Source organism: Lupinus angustifolius, chromosome LG13 (assembly GCF_001865875.1).
Source record: "Lupinus angustifolius cultivar Tanjil chromosome LG13, LupAngTanjil_v1.0, whole genome shotgun sequence".
Lineage (NCBI taxonomy): Eukaryota > Viridiplantae > Streptophyta > Magnoliopsida > Fabales > Fabaceae > Lupinus > Lupinus angustifolius.
Window position 1 is genome coordinate 14,768,251 of NC_032021.1, and position 20,729 is coordinate 14,788,979.

Here is a 20,729-nt window from a genome sequence, read left to right on the forward strand (position 1 = left end):
ATTAACAAAATATGTGTATATATATATTATTTCATATGTAAAATTACATATCCAAAATTGGAAGTAATATTGAGAAAACTTTGTTTAAAGGGGGAATGAATTATATTTAATCACGTCTATGATCAAATTCAGGTTCAAGACTTGACCCAGTCGACATTTAGGGTCAGATTAGCTTTAGGTATAGGTCGAGTTCGGATTCAAAAAATAACTCAACTAACATATAAGGTTGGGTGAAGGACAAGCCTTGCCCAACCCATGTCCACCCCTATCATTCTATTTATGCTTAGATCGCATGATATATAAATGGAAAACATTATAAGGAATTTGGTTAGTGAACATAACGCTTAAAATATAAATATGTTGGATTTGCCTCTTAGATGGAATGTGCATCTAGAGACTTGTGTGTTCAAGATCTTCGATTAGTTTATCTAACGCAAAGTCGTTTAGAAACTCAGACTTGTTCGTCCAATAAAAAGTTTGTCCATAGTGAGACGTCATTGAAAAACAACCTCCAAAGCTTTAATGTTATGTTCTTTGTGAAGAACGTCCTAGAGAAAAATATTATATGAATGAATCATATGAGAGAACCGTAATAGAGAAGAAGAAAATCTAGGTTGAGAGAAATTGAGAGAGAAGAAAAATAACTGCTGTATTTTTTATTCAATTGAAAATTAGTTACAATCAACCAATTGGAAGGGAATTTATATGAGAGATAACTAAAACAGAAAACTAACAATAGAGTCAGAGAGAAAAGCCAAAGGCAAAGGCTAAAATACAATTAGAATAATTAACTAAAGTATGATCTCTAATATAACCCCCTGAAGATGAAGGACTTTGTTCTATGTTGGAGAGTCTGAAGTAATCTTTGACTTGAAGTTGTTGTCTGAAGCCTAAAAATTTGTCACTGGAAAGAGGTTTAGTGAGCACATCAACAATTTGAAGAGCTGAAGGAATATGCTTAACAATCAATGTTTTGTTCTAAATTTTGTCACGAACAAAATAGAGGTCAAGTTCAATATGCTTGGTTTTGCTATGAAGAACCGGGTTATAAGACATAGAGACTGTGCTAAGATTGTCACAGTAAATAGTAGGAGTGTAAAAGGCAAATTTTAGTTCCTTAAGGAGCGACTCCACCCACATAAGCTCTTGAGCTGCTAGAGCCAAACTTCTATATTCAGCTTCAGTGTTGGATCTAGAAATTGTGGTTTGCTTTTTAGACCACCAAGTAATAAGGTTGGGACCAAGAAAAATGCAAGCTCTAAAGATGAACTTTCTGTCATCAATATTTGAAGCTCAATCAACATCACATAGAGTTGTAATAGTAATAGGCTTTGAGATGTTAGACTTCTGAAGATGCAAGCAAAAAGAAGTAGTGCCTTGAAGATACCTAAGAATCCTTTTAATAGCAGCCAATGTGAGTTAAGAGGATTGTTGAGAAATTGGCACACTTTGTTGACACTGTAGGCAATGTATGGCCTAGTAACTTTAGCATAATGCATGACACCCATAATTGACCTATAGAAGGTAGGATCACCAACAGGTTCATCACCAACTTTGGATAGTTTATAGTAGTTGATCATAGGAGCATTAACAAGTTTGGCTGAAGTCATATGAGCTCTATCTAAAAGATCAATAATGTATTTTGATTGAGACATGAGAATTGAGCCATTACTGAGATGCTTGACTTCAATGCCAAGAAAATAGTGAAGTTTACCCAACTTCTTTAAAGCAAAGGCTGAATTGAGAGCATCAATGGCCTTATGAACATGAGTTGTTGATGAACCAGTGACAATTATATCATCCACATAGACTAGAACAAATAGTTTGTAAGTGGTGGAAGTGTGAATGAAAAGAGAATTGTCACATCTACAAACCATGAAGCCAAAAGTAGATTTCAATTTTTCAAACCACTGTTTGGGTGCTTGTTTGAGACTGTATATAGCTTTGTTGAGCTTGCAAACCAGAGTTTTATCATGACTTTGAAAGCTAGTAGGTTGTTGCATATATACCTCTTCATTCAGAACTCCATTGAGAAAAGCATTATTTATATCCAATTGTTCAAGAGGCCACTCATGAGTTATAGCTAAGGTTAGAAGAACCTGAATAGTGATAGGTTTAACCACTGGAGAGAAGGTCTCTGTGTAATCAACCCCCATCTTTTGATGAAACCCCTTGACAACAAGTCTAGCTTTGTATTTAAGAATAGAACCACCAGGATTTTTCTTCACCCTAAAAATCCACTTGCATCCTATTGGTTGTTTGTGAGGAGGCAAAGGGACAAGATTCCAAGTTCTTAAGGCAAGTAAGGCATCATACTCAGCTTGCATTGCTTGTTTCCAGATGGAATCAGCCATGGCAGCTTCGACGGTGGAGGGGGCTGAATGGGTGATAAGAACTTTTGGTTTAAAATATCTAATTTAGATCTGGTTTGCATAGGATGAGTAGAAACAGGTAGTATGGGAGAAGGAGAATAAGGAGAGGGAGGTGCTAAGGAAGATACAGCATTGGTAGGAGACAAGTGTATAGGAACAAACGTGGTGGGTGAGGAAATATATGGCGATGTTGAAGGGACAGTGACATGTTGTCAACAACTAGAAGGTGAATGTGAAGGAATAGATGTATTGGGAGGAGAACTGGAAGAAGATTGTAAAGGAACAATAGGTAACTAGTTAAGCATAGGAGGTTGGGAAGAACAATTGACAGATGGTGAAATATCAGAATTAGTAGGAAATGAATAGACAGGAATTGGAGACGGTATGGGTGAAGTATTGGAAGGCGTAGAAAAGAAGGCAGACTAATTGAGAAATGGAAAGGAGGATTCGTTGAAAGTGACATCCATAGAGATATAGATCCTACCATCATGAGACAAGCATTTGTAATCCTTGTGTTGAGTGGAATATCCAAGAAAAACACACTCATGGCTCCTAAAGTTGAATTTATGACTATTATAATGTCGTAGAAGAGGGAAACAAGCACAACCAAAGACCTTAAGGAAAGTGTAGTCTGGCTTAGTACCATATAACATCTTATAAGGAGAGATGTTATTTAACACAGGAGTGGGCATTCTGTTTATGAGATAAACTAAGGTTGTGAAAGCATATTCCCAATAGGCTAGGGGTAAATGAGCATGAGCAAGGAGAGTAAGTCTTGTCTCAACTATATGCCTATGTTTTCTTTCAACTGTCCCTTGTTGGTGATGTGTGTGAGGACATGAAAGCCTATGAACTATGCCTAGAGTGGTTAACAGAGAAGTGAAGGGTCTGAATTCTCCTTCAAAGTCACTCTGAACAGCTTTAATAGTCTTATGAAATTGAGTGTGAACATACTTAATGAGTACTGAAACATGGTTAATGTATCAGACTTTTGTTTCAACAAAAAAATCCATGTATGTTTACAAAAGGCATCCACAATAGACAAATAGTATCAGAAACCAGACTGTGAATAATAAGGAGAAGGTCTATAAAGATCAATAAAAACAAAATCAAAAATAGAAGAGTAAACAGTGGTGGAACTAGGAGCATGTAACCTATGAGCTTTACCCAAGCAACAAGACGAACAAAAATCTAAAATAGTTTTATTTGCATGAAAAATTTACATTGTTTGAGGACATTGTGAATTGTGGTCTCATGGGGATGACCAAGTCTTTAATACCAAATATGAAAAATACTAGGTAAAGCAGCATTAGCATTAGTAACAATATGTCCTAACTCAACTAGATTATAATGGAAAATAGAACTAGTAATAGGGATAAATTTATTTGCAATAGTAGATTCTAAATCAATTAAATTGTTGTGTGAAAGTAATGAAAAACAGGGAATAGAACTGGGTAGAAGTGAATGAAAAGCATAAAGTTCTTCCTTTGTGAGAGTTCCTCGAAGAAGAATCTAGTTAGTGTCCTGAGATTTAACAAAACACTCGTTAGGGTGAAACTCAAAATAACACTTATTATCTTTAGTGAATTGAGATACACTAATGAGATTTTTAGTGATGAGGAACATGAAGAAGATTGGTAAAAGAGAAAGAAAGACTGGGATTAGAAGAAGAAGAAGAAGAAGAGAAAACAAAGTTTCCAGTAGCATGAGAAACTTTGTGGTACTAACTACTAAGTGATGTTTTGAAAATAAAGTAGTTTCACTTTTTTACCATAAAAGGAAACATCTTATATCAATTATAGAGTATTGAAGGCTCATCATTCCTTTCGAAGACAAATTTTATACATCAAATAGAAAGCAAAGGCTAAAGTATTGAGGTGGTATGAAAAAAATATTGGTGTATCTTTCAAGGGACCGAACTCTTATCAAAATGGATACATTTAGTCCAATGAATCATGCTAAAAAGACCATTTGATGTTGATATTTGAAGCGGTTGAAAATTGAAGGAGACGATTTCCACATCAACTTGGCAACTAATAGTGAGCCTCAAGAGGTTTTATAAGAAGGAATACATGAATATAAGTTTGGAGATATTTGTTTAGTGAAGAATACTCAACAAATATATGGAGAGGGGAGAATACTAAGTGAGCCTGAAGAGGCTTTATTAGAAAGAATATTTGGATACAAGTCTCAAAAGGTTATTCAGTAAAGAATACACAACCAATATGAAGAGATGATAATACTTGTACTATTTAGAGTAATAGTGGAAATCCTCCACCGAAAAGCTAAGGGTATTGGACATTGCTTGAGTAATCAAGGTTGAGTGAATTTGTATAAATCTATGTGTAATTATTTTATCCCTTAAATATTTGCATCTTTATGTTTATTTCTAGTAATGGAAATTTTTATTTGAAGAAATTAACTTTTGCATTAATTTTAATATCTTCATTTATATTATTTACAAAAGAAATCCATTCTCTATTTATATTGATTGCGTATGAAAAATATTTTTGAAAATATAAACTTTTTTAAATAACTAATCAATACAATTCAACCCATTTTTATGTTTGAATGACATCATAATCTTATTAGAGTATAATATTGTTGGGTTTGGGTTATCTATCTATGTGAAGAAAGACCCAATAGGACAAAGCTCATTTATCCCACTTAATCTAATTGATAGGGGTCAGATGAAGGAAATGTGTAAAATTAGTTTAGGCAAAATGAGGCAATAGAAAAGTGAGAGAAAAGTTGAAAGAACTCAACCCATAGGAACTCATAGGAGTTGTGGGATATTTGCGATGACGTCTTCGCTCACTGTTGGATCAGGCTGAAATTTGGACAAAAGCTTCACAAATTCTAGTACTTCATTCCGAGCGGTTGGATCGTTGAGAAGTCGACCGAGGTGGTAGAAATCGAGCTATAACAGTGGTTGTTTTTATCGTATTTTCTACAACTTTGTGTTCTCATATTCAAGCTTGTTGTTATGTTGTATGTCGTATTGTTGAGCACGTTTTGTGTTGTATTTTGGAGACGCACTTGTCTTCCTATTTTGATCATAGTGGAGCTTGATTGACTGCCTTGTAGAAGGTTTTCCACGTTAAAATTGTGGTGTCCCTTGTGTGTTCTTAGTTGCTGCATTATTTGTTATTGTTCCTCATAGATTCTAGCAAGTTGGGGAAATTATTATCCGCTGCATATACCCTGTTAAATTTTTCATTATTATTGTGTTGAATTTCCTATCAGAGTGGCATCACATTGGGCCTTGGATATCCAAGTTCGGAAGTCAATTACGAAATGGGAAAGGTATTAGCACTATATTCGCCCGTAAGAAAACCGTACCCTGACTAATTGCATTAATTAAATATCCTTAATTTATTAAAAATTAAATTACTTAAAACAGAAAAAAAATTATTTTTTATTTTTTGTGTCTGGCATGTTTATCTTGCACCTACGTATCTCTGGTGCAATAGGAAAATCAAGACTACGTAGTTCTGGTTTAAAAATGATTAATTTGATTCATTTTAATTGATTAAAAGCATAGAAAGTATTTAAATTGGTTGGGGAAATTAATAAACGAAGAGTTAACATTGGTTACTTACCTTCTTTTTGCTTCGTTAAATGACAGAGGCAATACTAATGACCGCAACTGCTTCTCAGCTCGAATGGAAAGAAAGATGCAACACGAGTCATAACACTGTTATTGAATTCTCATTTAAAATATTTCCTATTACTAATATTATACCTTTTTTTATAATTTAAGAGAGTGATATTTACTTAAACTATTATTAACTACTTTGGTTAACTTATAAGCAAACTAAGACTAATGCATCATATGCTCGGCAAATTCATATTGTCATCCTAATGGCTTAAAGAAAGAAGAGCTATGAGCTTCCTAATGGGCCACCAATTTGCCTAAATAATAATACACAAACAAAGTAAAAGGAATGAAATGGATTAAAAAGAAAAAAAGAACCTAGGTATTAGATGGGAATAGGCATAAGAGTTTTTCTAAGAAAGGGGTGGACGTAGGCAAAGGGAATTTGAAATCCCTAATCTCTCATTTCACTCATAACCTCTCATCTCTTTCTTCATTCTCTCGTCTCTGACGGTAGCCATAGCTCAAGGGAAGAGGGCTGTGGGTTTGAAGGAACCGAACCATCAATAAAGGTCGTGCAACTGAAAATCGGGGCGCGACAAATGTCATTGAGGAAACAAAATAATGTTTGATTTTTCTTTTTCCTTTCATTTGGAAAGCCCAGAACCATGGCTTGAAAATTATGCTAGATTAGTATGCTTATTCATATTGTATACATATACGTGGATTAGGGCTTAAGGGTTAAGGGATGGGGATCACCTGTCCTATTGAGTGTCCCATTTAGTGTCCCCATCCAATCAAAAAAAATTATTTGATTAAAAGTAAAATTTATAATAATATAAATTAATATTTATACGTTATTCTATGAGATTTTATTGGCTTGGTACATGGAGACAAGAATTTCTTGTGATAGAGGAGGCTTAAGTGTACAAGACCAAATTTTTTAGAATTTCTTTTGACCAATTTGAACAACAATAGTAAAAAAATACTTCAGTTTTTGCATTGCCATTCAAAGAGCATACCACATAGACTTTATAAATATTTGATTTCTAAATAGTACTTTGGACTAAAAAATCATAAAGCATCAGACAAATATTAAAATACTACTAGGGTAGTTTGATTGGTTTACTTTCCAAATAAACTTCTTTAGTATGTTGGAAGGGTGAATTGTTTTTAAAATTGATACATTAAGTCATGTTTGAATAATTTGAACTAAGATAATGTCATGGTATTCAATTGTCAAACAATTGCAATTGTAAAAAGGGCACTGGAATATGATTTTGATATATTAATTAAATGAAATTAAATTGTTTATGCTGACGTTTTTAATGAGATTTATGGAAAAAAAATTGAAACAATGTTGGACTCAATTATACTTGTTGAATAAATGTATTTTTAATCTTTAGATTAAAGTGGTAAAATAGTATGTCATCACTTTTATATTTAAATTGTTTGATTTACATCTCCTCCCAATGTACTATCAATGTACTCCCACTCAAACTGAATATTATTGTTGGAATATCTACATCCAAGATATTCTATATGGTTTGGGACATCGTGAAAATTGTGGTAAGTAATGATTATCTGATAGTTAAAAAATAAATAAAGCAATAATTATTTACATTTGTGTTTGTTTAACACAACTAAAACCAAATAGATTACCTTAAAATTACTCTTTAACAAGTGTATCCAAATTTGGATTAACTTATAAGAAAGAATACATGGATATAAGTCTGGAGATGTTTGTTTAGTGAAGAATACTCAACAAATATATAGAGAAGGGAGAATACTTAGTGAGCTTGAAGAGGCTTTATTAGAAAGAATACTTGGATACAAGTCTCGATAGGTTTTTTAGTAAAGAATACACAACGAATATGAAGAGACGATATTGCTTGTACTATTCAGAGTAATAGTGGAAATCCTCCACCGAGGAGTTGAGGGTATTGGACATTGCATGAGTAATCGAGGTTTAGAGTAATAGTGGAAATCCTCCACCGAGGAGCTGAGGGTATTGGACATTATTGTGTTGAATTGCCCATTAGAGTCGCATCAAAGCTCTTGGGTTTGAGGTTATTTGACTTGCTTGAATGATGGAGGCTAATACACATATAATGATATGTTTGAATGACATTAACTATCACTTGTGGAAAGGGAAAATGAAATATTTATTATTTGCGAAGAATTTTCAAATTCCTGTGTTTGCTACTCATAAGCCAGAGTCGAAGTATGATGAAGATTGGAGTTATCAACATCAACAAGTTTGTGGTTTCATTCGCAATATGTAGAAGACAATATCTAGAATCACCTTACTAATGAGGAAAATGCAAAATATTTATGGAATAGGATTGAATCCTTGTATACTTCTATATCAATGAATAATAAATTATACTTGTTGAATTTGAGTTATAAGGAGAGAACTTCTATTTTAGATCACTTGAATGAATTTCAAGGAATCGGTATCAAGTTTGATGATGGAGTGTTGAGACTATGGCTACTGAATACTCTACCAGATTCTTAGGAAACATTTCAGGTTTCAATTGCAAACTCAGCCCCTGATGGTATTGTCTCTTTGCAAAGTATAAAAGGAAATATTCCTAATAAGGATATGAGAAGGGAGGCACATGGTACTTCATCTCATTCTGATGTGTTTGTCACTGAAAACAAGGGAAGAAGTTAGAGAAAGGAACTGAAAGGTGATAGAGAAAATGGTAGAAATAAGTCCAGATACAAGAATGTGGAGTGTCATTATTGTCACAAAGTAGGTCACATACATAAGAATTGTTTTCAATAGAAAAGGGAGAACAAAAACAAGAATGACAAACAAAATAAGAAGAATCATGGTAATGACGATCGTGCCACTACTGCTACTTGTGACGATCTTATTATTCTCTGTGACCGTGATTCGATTAATCTTATATCAGATGAGAGCATCTGGGTAATTGATATTGGTGCTACATTACATGTTACACCAAGAAAGGAGTTCTTTATATCTTACACTTCTGGTGATTTTAGGGTGTTGAAAATGGGTAATGATGGTATGTCAAAGGTAGTTGGTAATGGTGATGTTTGTTTGCATACCAACATGGGAATGTAGTTGTTGCTGAGAGGAGTTAAACATACTCCATATGTTCGTTTCAATTTGATCTCTGTCCAGATGCTTGATGATGGTGGTTATGATAATCACTTTGGTACTGGAAAATGGAAATTTGCCAGAGGTAACTTGGTTGTGGTCAGAGGGAAGAAATTTTCTAAATTGTATTGGACAAAAGCTTTAGTTGTTAAAGAAAGTGTGAATGCCATGGACATGGAGGCTTCTTTGTGGCACCGCAGACTCAGTCATATCAGTGAAAAATGATTGAATTATTTAGCTAAAAAGGATGTACTTTCGGGATTGAAGAGTGCAAAGTTGGAGAAATGTTCTCATGCCATGGCTGGTACGCAAACCAGAGTATCCTTTAAGAAGCATTCTCTCTCAAGGAAGTCAGAGTTGCTTGAATTGGTGCATTCTGATGTTTGTGGTCCATTGAAGGTAAATCCATTTGGTGGTGAACATTACTTTGTTACTTTTATTGATGATTGTTCAAGGAAGCTTTGGGTCTATGCTTTGAAGATAAAGGACCAAATGCTTGAAAAGTTCAAACAATTCCATGGTTTGGTTAAGAGACATTCTAGCAAGAAGCTGAAATGCATTCATACTAACAACAGTGGTGAGTATTGTGAACCTTTTGATATTTACTACAAATAAGGTATTAGACATGGAAAGACTCATCCTAAGACTCCTCAACTTAATGGCTTAGCGGAGAGGAAGAATAGATCTTTGGTTGAAAGAGTTAGGTGTATGCTTTCTGAAGAAAAATTACCTAAATATTTCTAGGGTGAGGCTTTGTACATGACAGTGCATGTTATTAATCTTAGTCCTACAGTTGCTTTGAATGTTGAGGTACCTGACAAGATTTGGTTTGATAAGAATGTCAATTATGATAATTTGTGAGTCTTTGGTTGCAAGACATTTGTGCATGTCCTAAAGAATGAAAGGTCCAAGTTGGATGTAAAGACAAGGCAATGCATCTTAATCGATTATGGTGAAGATGAATTTGACTACAGGTTGTATGATCATGTTGAGAAAAAGGTTGTCAGAAGTCATGATGTGAAGTTCATGGAAGACCAAACCATTGAAGACATCGATAAGATGAAGAAGAGTACACCCGGAGAAGATAGTAGATTGTCTTATATTGATCCATTTTGGACGCTTGTACATGACTTGAGTACAAATGAGAATAACTTTCAAAATGGTGAGCAACATGATTATGTTGATGATCATGAGATTGGATATGAGTTAGATGTTCCCATTGATATTGGTGAAGATGAACATGAGATGTCCCAAGATGAGAATCTTGGTGATGCTCTTGAACCACCTCAAGTTCCACTTCGGAGGTCTAATAGGCAGAGGAAACCATCTATTAGGTACCCTTATGATGACTATGTTGTTGTGACAGATGGAGGAAAACCTAAATTTTATCATGAGGCCATGGACAACGAAGAAAAGAAGAAGTGGTTGAATACAATGCAAGAGGAAATGAAGTGCTTGCATGATAATCACTCTTTTGATTTGGTCAAATAACCAAAAGGGAAGCATGTTCTGAAAAATAGGTGGATTTACAGGGTGAAGCAAGAAAGTAATTCTACATCTCCAAGGTATAAAGCCAGATTGGTGGTTAAAGGTTTCAGACAGAGAAAGACTGTTGATTTCAGTGAAATTTTTTCTCTCGTGGTGAAGATGTCATCCATTAGAATTGTATTTAGTTTGACTGCTACTCTTGATTTGGAGGTAGAGCAAATGTATATAAAAATTGTTTTCCTTCGTGGTGATTTGAATGAAGAGATTTATATGAAACATCTTGATGGTTTTCTTGTTGAAGGGAAAGAAGACTATATGTGTAGGTTGAGAAAGAGCATATATGGTTTGAAGAAGGCTCCACGATAATGGTACAAGAAGTTTGAGTCTTTTATGTGTGAGCAAGGCTACAAGAAGACTACTTCTGATCATCGTGTCTTCATTAGAAATTTTGTTGATTGAGATTTCATCATCTTGTTATTGTATGTTGATGACATGCTTATTGTTGGTAAAGATATTTTCATGATTGAGAGGTTAAAGAAGCAATTAGGCAAGTCATTTGCCATGAACGACATGAGAGTTGTTAAGTAGAGTTTTGGTATAAGAATCATGTGAGATTGATAAGAAAAGAAACTTTGGCTGTCACAAGAACAATATATTAAGAGAGTGTTACAGAAGTTCTAGATGGAAAATGCTAATGTGGTAAGCATTCCTCTTGCTACTCATTTTAGGTTGAGTGCTAAACAATATCCTTCAAATGAAGCTGAAAAATCAAATATGCAATGAGTTCCTTATGCATCTGTTGTGAGAAGTTTGATGTACAAAATTGTGTGTACAAGACCATATATTCAATATGCAGTTGGTACACTTAGTAGATTTCTGTCAAATTTTGGTAGAGAGCATTGGAATGTTGTGAAATGGTTTTTCAGGTATGTTTGTGGTACTTCTAGTTTGAGGCTTTGTTTTGGAGGTGATAAATCTACTCTTATGGGCTATACTCATTATGATATGGTTAGAGACATTGATTCCAGAAAGTCCACTTCAGGCTACTGGATTAAGTTTGTAGGGGGAGCTGTGGCATGGTAATCTAGGTTGCAAAAGTGTGTTGCATTGTCCACTATTGAGGTAGAGTTCATTGCCATTACAGAAGCATGCAAGAAGTTGCTTTGGATGAAGAAATTCTTGCAGGATCTTGGTTTTGTCCAAGACAAATACTTGTTATTTTATGATAGTCAAAGTGCAATTCATCTTGACAAGAATTCAACTTTTATTTCTAGGTCTAAACACATTGATGTGAGGTATCATTGTTTACATGTTGCTTTGGATGCTAGGTTGCTGGAATTGGTTAAGGTTCATACAGATGATAATGATGTTGATATGATGACTAAGGCCTTATCAAGGTGGAAGTTTGAAATTTGTTGTGAGATCGCCGATTTATTAGGTTTGGGCTCCCTTCCTACATGGAAAATGACCCAATTAGGCAAAGACCACTTGTCCACTTAATCTAATGGATAGGAGTCAGGTGAGGGAAGTGTGTTAAATCAGTTTAGGCAAAAGAAGGCAATAGAAAAGTGAGAGAGAAGTTGAAAGAACTCAACCCACATGAACTCATAGCAACTATGGGAAATTTGCGATTACGCCTTCGTTCACCGTTTGATCGGCTGAAATTTGGACAACAGGTTCACAGCTTCTGGTACTTCATTCCGAGCGGTTGGATCGTTGAGAAGTCGACCGATGTGGTAGAAAACGAGCTATAACAATGGTTGTTTTCTGATATTTTCTACAACTTTGTGTTCTCATTTTCAAGTTTGTTGTTTTGTTGTATGCCGTATTGTTGAACACGTTTTGTGTTGTATTTTGAAGACACGCTTGTATTCATATTTTAATCATAGTGGAGTTTGATTGAGTGGCTTGTGCATGTGGTTTTTACTTCTCACATTGGGAAGGTTTTTCACATTAAAATTGTAGTGTCCCTTATGTATTCTTAGTTGCTGCATTATTTATTATTATTCATCATAGATTCTAGCAAGTTTGAAAAATTATTATCTGTTACATAACTCCATTAGAATTTTCATTATTATTGTGTTAAATTTCCCATCAGAATATTACCTTCATAGAGAACTTGAAATCTTTAACTTCTCGCACAATTCTGTTTCAATAATGAGGACCTGAAATCTTGAAGCAATGTTCTAAGTTTTTTCCAAGAAATAAAAACTTTATTAATAGGGTCTAGCTAAATATTCGGATTTGGAGAACTCTCCCTCTGGGTAGGATTGGAGAGATTCTATAAAGTATCATGTACTTAAAGCTTGACAAAAAAATTTGGTTTCTTTCCATAACTCTTACTCAATATTGGGATCATCCTTCTACTAGTGCTTTGGAGTTTTTAGTATTCGAACTTTCTCCTTAGTTTTATTCTTTTTATTTTCAATGTACCAAAAAAAACTTGATAAAATTACAATCCCAAATATCAACAAAAAAAAATATGTATGACATGACTATTACATACAATCACCTTTTCTTCAAAACAATACTCCTATACATGTGTCAACTTATGATCTAAGACATTTGCAAAAGTGGCCCTGCATCTATAGGCAAAAATTTCACACCCTGGTAAATGTAACATAAAAGACACCACCTAGTAATGTAAATCTCGGAACAACGTTATCAAATGATTGAAAATGAAAAATAGGAGCATCAATTAGTAAATCATTCCAAGCTAGCTATGAAAAATGATTTAAAAAGTTCACATTTCACGAATCAGAGTCATTTACAAATTTGATCAGCAGTTATACTATCCGATCTTATCAGGCTCCATATCATTGCCTTTATAGACTATCAAGTATTGTTATAACTTCTAATTATATTTTGGTACCGCAAAATAACAGCATGAAAATAGATGTAATTTGATTTCTTAAAATATCATGGTAAATAAAACTAAGATTCTAAAGCTCATATAGTCATATCATCATAATCATATTTGCTTCGATAGCAATCATATAACAATGACTAATAATCAATTCAATAAACAAACAAATAAATGGAAAATAGAAAAATATGAAAAGGAAAAAATGAGAATTGTTTAATTTATGCAAAATTTACATTTTTTAAATTATTAACGATACCTCGTGTATTTTTATGCACTCTATAATTTTGAACGGATCTCTTTATGTGATTGCAATTACTATTACTCTGATCAAATTGTAATTTTAGGAAATTTAAAGTTAATTTTATAAATATTAATCAAATTGCCACATATTTGTTAAATAAAGAATCAAACTTATAAGAAAACAATCATAAAATGATAATATAATAAAAAAATAATACCAGAACTAGCACGTGTTGTATATTTTACTATTTATTTGATTATTATATTAAAAATAATTAATATGATGTGTAAAAAAGTAATAGTTTTGAATTTTAAACCACTTTGAGTTTGAAGGAAATGATCGTAATTAACGTGTTTTCTATTTTAAGAATTTAATTTTGAAGAAAAGTATTGAAACTGATTTTGGTTTATAATGAAGAGATTGAAAATGTAGAATTTTCCTTTTAAGAATATTTTCTTTCCACAAAAGTAACAAATCACATATGTCACAAAAATAAGACATTGTATGTCGTTGAAAAACTTGTCAAAAAGGCAATATAAGAATTGATGTAAAATCATTAAGATGCTTAAAATAAAGTGACTTGAATAAAATATTAATTTAATATCTTTGATAATAGGTCTAAACTCTTGTGATATTTTTACTTAATTTAAAAAGTTAATAATAACTAACATTAAGACAATAAAATAAGATAGAAAAATGTATGTATTGAAAGTATAAAATAAAGACTAATATTATATCATCCTATTATATTCTTTTATTGATCATTATATCTACACAAAAATGACACATATCAATTATAAATCAATTATTAATAAATAAAGTATTATGTAACATATGCTTAAACAATATATCATTTTCCTAGAAAATTATAGTAGCATATTATCAAAGACAATTCATATTTAATCATTATAATTATTTATAAAGTGGAATATTATATATTGAAAATAAGGGAAAAATAATACACTAACATATATATATATATATATATATATATATATATGTTAGTGTATTATTTTTCCCTTATTTTCAATATATAATATTCCACTTTATAAATAAAATGATGATAATGTCATTAATGTGTAAGGACACTACATAAATATATATATTATATTCGAACAACAATAGCATTGGTTGGTCATTGTTTTGTAAAGTCTGACATGGCAAAGAATGATTGGGTGTTTATACGTGTATTTGATTATGTTAGAAAATTAAGATTCAAGTCAAAAACCTCTCCTCGTATATAAACTGTGTTTCAACAAATTGACTTTGCCACTTTCATACAAATCTTATTGCACCCTTTTTCTCTCAATTTCAGATCTCATAGGTATCTTCTCTTCCATTCTCTTTTTCATCTTACTTATTCCATTTTTTATTTATTTTTATATTCAAATTGCAGATTGAAGTATGTAATGTTTGTGAATTTCATGGTATTTTTTAATATGGGGTTTTAGAAGTGAAGATTTATATGGACAAGGGATGTTTTTTTTAATATATTTTTAGTACCAAAAAATGTATTTTTTTTATGAATTGAATTGCATTTGTTTATTATATTGGATTTAGGGTTTGAGCACTGATTTCTGAGTTTAGAGTTTAGACCTGATGTATGCCCATTTTTTATACCCTTTTGTTCTAATCGATGAATTTCAGGATTGGGTTGTATAATCTTTAATTGTTCAGTATTAATCATTTGTTTTGTACATTTAATTTTCTTTCTTTTATGTGATAACTGTTGAAAATTTGATTGGGTAGGATGAAATTGGGAGTAAGAAAATTGCTTTTTGTTTTTGGGGTTAGAGATTATTTATGCCTAAAGAGTGTAAATTTATTGCTTGGAGTATATAGTACTGTTGTAAATTGTAGTCATGATTATAATTGTGAGAAATGTGGCCAATTGTGATGAATTTGATGAAGTTATAGAGACTCCCAAAACCGTAATATTGTCGCTGCAATTACAGTTGCCGAGTATAATTTCAAACATGGGTCTTTACTAATGTGCAAAATCTTGTTTTCCTGAGTTATTTACCAAACATTTGAATGAAGTGTAATTTATTCTTGGTAATCTGTGAGGAAGAGTGTGATGAGATATGAAAAGCTGAAATTTGATTTGAATGCATAGGCATGTACATTTGTTTAAAACACTAAATCTTTGAATGTCCATTTCAGAAAATGGCAACAGGTGGAGCAGCTCCTGCTAGAGGAAGTGCAGCAGCCACCGCAGGCATGCGGCGGAGGAGAACAGCCGGTGGCGGTGGAGCCTCTGGTGGTGCAGCTGGGACCATGCTTCAATTTTACACTGATGATGCTCCAGGACTCAAGATTTCACCAAATGTTGTTCTTGTAATGAGTATTGGCTTTATAGCTTTTGTTGCCATCCTTCATGTGATGGGTAAGCTGTATTTGCACAAGACCGCATAGGTGATATTGCTGACAGCTTAAAATTAAGTTCAAATTTGATGTCATTTTTATTTTGAATGAAGTCTTTCAATGTATCAAAACTTAGATTTTCAGTTTTTGGATCAATCCACCTTCTGTTATACTTGTTTGAAGTTGTTACTGCTGAGAATGATTGGATTATGAAGTGTTGTAGTGCTTACTACATTCTCTTCTGATAAATATAGACCTATTATTCTTTTCAGATGTGATTATACAAATCAATGTTTTAAATTGGTGATCATGGTTGTAGTTATCGTTATTGTGGCTATTGTGATGTGGATTGTTCCCGTGACAGCGTGAAAAAAATTATGATTAAAAAGTGTTTTTGAATTTGATGTGGGATAATGTGCCCTAATGTGGTTTGATGTCATCAAGTTGTGTCCTGCAATGGCCTCATCGTAGTGATTCGATGCCATCATGTTGCGTCCTGCGATGGCCTCATTGTAGCGATTTGATGTCATGCCACAATTATGGAGTGATGTGATTGTAGAAGTCACCATAAGTTCAATATTGTGGCCATATTAGATGATGTGACCCGTATTGGAGACAGTGATATAGATATTGAAAGGCATACCCATTAGAGGTATCCTTTTATAAGCATTTTTTGAATGGAAAGCAAATTTTAACCATGGTAGATCGATGTACACAAGAAAATGAGCTACATACTTTCCTCGACAAATAGATTTGGATCATCTCCAATAGTCGTTGGAACCATTATCACACACGAGGATTATGTGCATCTTGACGTTTTTTATCTAAATACCATCCCATGCAGAAGGATGATGTAGGTAAGAGTTCCAAGCATCTGTTAGAGAGGTGCGACTGGCGGAGAGGATCCAAGCCATCAATGAATACCTCCATGTTGCTACTTATCATTTCAATGGTTTGACAAAGTCCCTTCTAAAACCATTCTCAAATTTCATCATAGGAAGATAGTGTTACTACTTACAACTGCAAAAGAAATGAGCCCTAGGAGCAACTTTAACTATAGTGATCTATACAGAAACAAGAGCTCCCATTAGCACAGTAAATTGCTTAATAAGTAAATGGGTACAGTATTTATGATATTGGACATAGAATTCAACAATCAGCATTAGACCATAAATGTGTCTAATGGAGTTTAAAACTCACTGATTAGAAAAATATTGTCTATAAAAAATGGGTTTTATGATTGGTATTGAAAATGGACCTTTTCTTGGCTTATTAGATGTCTGGATTTTCATACACGTCTCTGCTTTGATATAAATTTGCAGCTTAAAGCATAAAGAGAGTTATCTAATATAATCTGAACGCATGTTTCTAAAAATTTCCAAGACTTTAGTGTGTTTGATGTATCCAGAGAAATTAGATTATTATTAATTATGAAAAAAAATGTATTCATTGCCAGTGTAAGAGTTATATACATTGTTAGTTCATCATTTACTATTCATTTCTAATCATCATTAACTCTTTAACAAAAATAATATAAATGAATGGTAGATGATGTATTGGCTGTGTATAAATCTTTACACTACCAGTATAAAAATATTATACTCTACTACTACTATTATTATTATACTTATATATGATTATAATTTCTAGATTATAGTGTGAGAAAAAATAATAATCATCCATAAGACTAGAGGCGAAAACAATATATATTTTTTTCAAATCAAATGGTCTTTAACATACACTAGCAAATTAACTTTAGGAAAATCAATATTTTTTTTAAAATGATATGTTTTCAGGGATAAATCAAATAATATTAAAGATGATTTTAAGTTGTCATGATGTTTTGAGTGGGGTCAATTTTTACAGATGAACATAACTTAATATAAAGAATTATGATAGTACAGATTAAGATTTAATTATTGTATATTATTTTGAGGTAAAATTGTATTTAAAAGTAATTCAATGGCAGCTTAAATATTATTAATGACAGAGATGTTATATTAAAAATATACCTTCTGGATTATTTTATTCCAGCAAGAGGGAACATCCACGACTCAAACTCGTAATCTTATGAATTTATAGTTATAGATGTAGTTGATGAACTCTGAGATAAGAATGTACTTTAAGAATAACAATGTTATTTGAAAAAATCAAACTTATTAATATATCTTACAATAAGTTAAGTTATCTATAACATTTTCATTTTTATTATTTATATGTATATAAAAAAGGTATCTAAAATTCAAAGAATAATTCGATAGTTGAAATAACATTTTTATTTTAAGACAAAAATTTGGAGAAGATATGGGTTAAAATGGTTTGAATGATGAAATCTAATATCATGCCTTAAGCCATAGTTTGTTCCTATGTGAAAATTGGTATTGGGTAAAAAAAGTTACAGTTTTAGATAAAGTAATGAAGTACTCTTTCGAGGTAATGGATTATGCACTAGGAAATTGTTGCACTCTACATTTAACCAGCGATATTATAGTCAATTTTTATAGTGATATATTGGGTGTGTTGAAATCTTACATTTACATTTTCATATTTATATTTTTAAAACAAATCTTAGTTTTTTAATTTTTCCGATGTTCTTTCTATTTTAATTCAATGCTAATTATGTGCAATTTCAAAATTTGTGATATCAGAATCTTGTTTTAAAATTATTTGATTTTATGTAATTAAAAAAATGTACTTTTTGTATATTTCTTATCTACATTTCTTTTTAAAAGTATATTAGGTGACCTACATATATTTTATGTATTTTTATTAATGGACATGCTCATACTCACCCTTATTTAGACGGACATTCATTAGACATATCTGACCATATTATTAATGCTAGTCAGATATTTTATAAAAGGTAATTGAGTATCCCTTTTAAATTTTGGTGAAGTGTTTGAATAACTTTTTAGGTAATTGATTACCTTTTCAAAAACTAGAAAATTACTCAAAATTGAAATGACATTTAAATTTTCAGTATTAAGACTCCCTCAAATTCGATTAAAAGCATCATTTTTTTTGTGAGATCACACAAGTAGGTCATTTTTCTAATCCTAATTTTCCATAACTACTAAAAAGTTTGTGTTCTTGTGATATTCTGTAATCATACTTCATGAAGTATCATTTGCAACGGTGAGGTAGCCCTAAACTTGTCAACGGCGAGGTTGTTAAAGTTGTTAGTTGATTTCAGTTTGTTAGTTGCAATATTGTTTTCGTTAATCGATTAACTAGTTAGTTATTAGTTAGGAATTGTAATATATAAATGGTGATTCCCTTATTCTTTGTAACTCAATTCAATATAAAAAGTTTTCATTTTCTTATTCATGATTTTCTGTCAGACTTCTTGATTCACCAAGAAGCTTTTTCCATGTCTCCTGCCATTTTAAGATAGTATCAGAGCATAATTATTTTTTGACTTCTACTTATGCCTTCCATCTTCTTTGTCTCCAACAACCTTAATGATGCAGGGCAACAAGCATTGATCTTCAGAGATATATAATTCAACAAAGACCATTAGTAATAAACGTTATGGCTTCACTAATTGAAAGAAGCATGGCAAGAGCAAAGAATGGATGCACTAAGGCCCCACAGTTACTTCTTTCTCATGATGCAATTGATGTTTTCTTGGAAGCTACCAAGATCCGTACCAAGAAGCATCATATGTATCTTCTTTATGGAACAAAGATCGATCTTTGCTACCGGTAACACCTTATTCATCATCATTATCAACCTTTTTACTTCATTTCATGAAGAGCTCAATTTGCTTCCTCAAGAGTTGAAAAGAAGGTTATGTAGCACCAACTATTACACCACAACATCTTCTTCTCAATCGTAATACTTTATTCCAAGATAGCTTACAACCTCACAATTACATTCTTCCTTTATCCTTTAACATTGACCAAGGAATGATTCCTATATCCACTATTGTTGATTGTAAAAGGGTCAAGAAAATGAACACAAAAGTACCTATTTCAATTGTAGAAAAGCCAAGATACACATTCTTTGGCCATAAACTCTTTTATATCTCATACATTGTTTTACAAGGTTCATTGTTGCTGGTTGAGCCTACTTTTTCAAATTTGCTGCTTTACAAATTTTTCATTGTGTTCTTTAAGGAGCAGAAGTGACATAGATTTGCCATTCCAAATCAATAGTTTTTGTATCCCTCTCTCTCTCATTAAACACACAACATTATAATGTGTAATTTTTTCCTTATTAAAGCAACATATAAGGATCAAGATTAAGGCCTGTTTCTTTTCTCTCTTCATCCGTTGTGATTGGTTTGCTTCTGTCAAAAAGATGGTTAAGCGATGAATGAAATTGTTTCTTCCAAATAGTGGTTAAGCGTCAGTATTGCTTCACGTTCAGATTTCAAGACTGGAAGATGAAGATTCACTCACCAGTAAGAGGAGGTATTAGAGTATGTGTGGTGTTCAACACAATCATTTTAAGCTTGGAATGCTTGACACATTCCAGCTTGAGGGGAGATTGTAAAGTTGTTAATTGACTTCAATTTGTTAGTTGCAATATTGTTTTCGTTAATCGATTAAGTACTTAGTTATTGGTTAGACATTGTAGTATATAAATAGTGATTCCATTATTCTTTGTAACTTAATTCAATATAGAAAGTTTCCATTTTCTTATTCATGATTTTCTCTCATACTTCT

The 20,729-nt window shown here is 32.4% G+C and overlaps 1 protein-coding gene and 1 long non-coding RNA gene across 2 annotated transcripts; both read left to right on the forward strand.

The window, feature by feature from the left end:
• LOC109363275 lies at window positions 2,608–19,913 on the forward strand. Its single transcript, XR_002109484.1, has 3 exons — window positions 2,608–2,618; window positions 12,162–12,167; window positions 19,838–19,913. It is a non-coding gene; the product is annotated as an uncharacterized LOC109363275 (long non-coding RNA).
• LOC109363274 (protein transport protein Sec61 subunit beta-like) lies at window positions 14,935–16,246 on the forward strand. Its single transcript, XM_019609483.1, has 2 exons — window positions 14,935–15,019; window positions 15,859–16,246. The coding sequence occupies exon 2, from the start codon at window positions 15,862–15,864 to the stop codon at window positions 16,108–16,110; it is 249 nt and encodes an 82-aa protein (XP_019465028.1). The 5' UTR covers window positions 14,935–15,019; window positions 15,859–15,861; the 3' UTR covers window positions 16,111–16,246.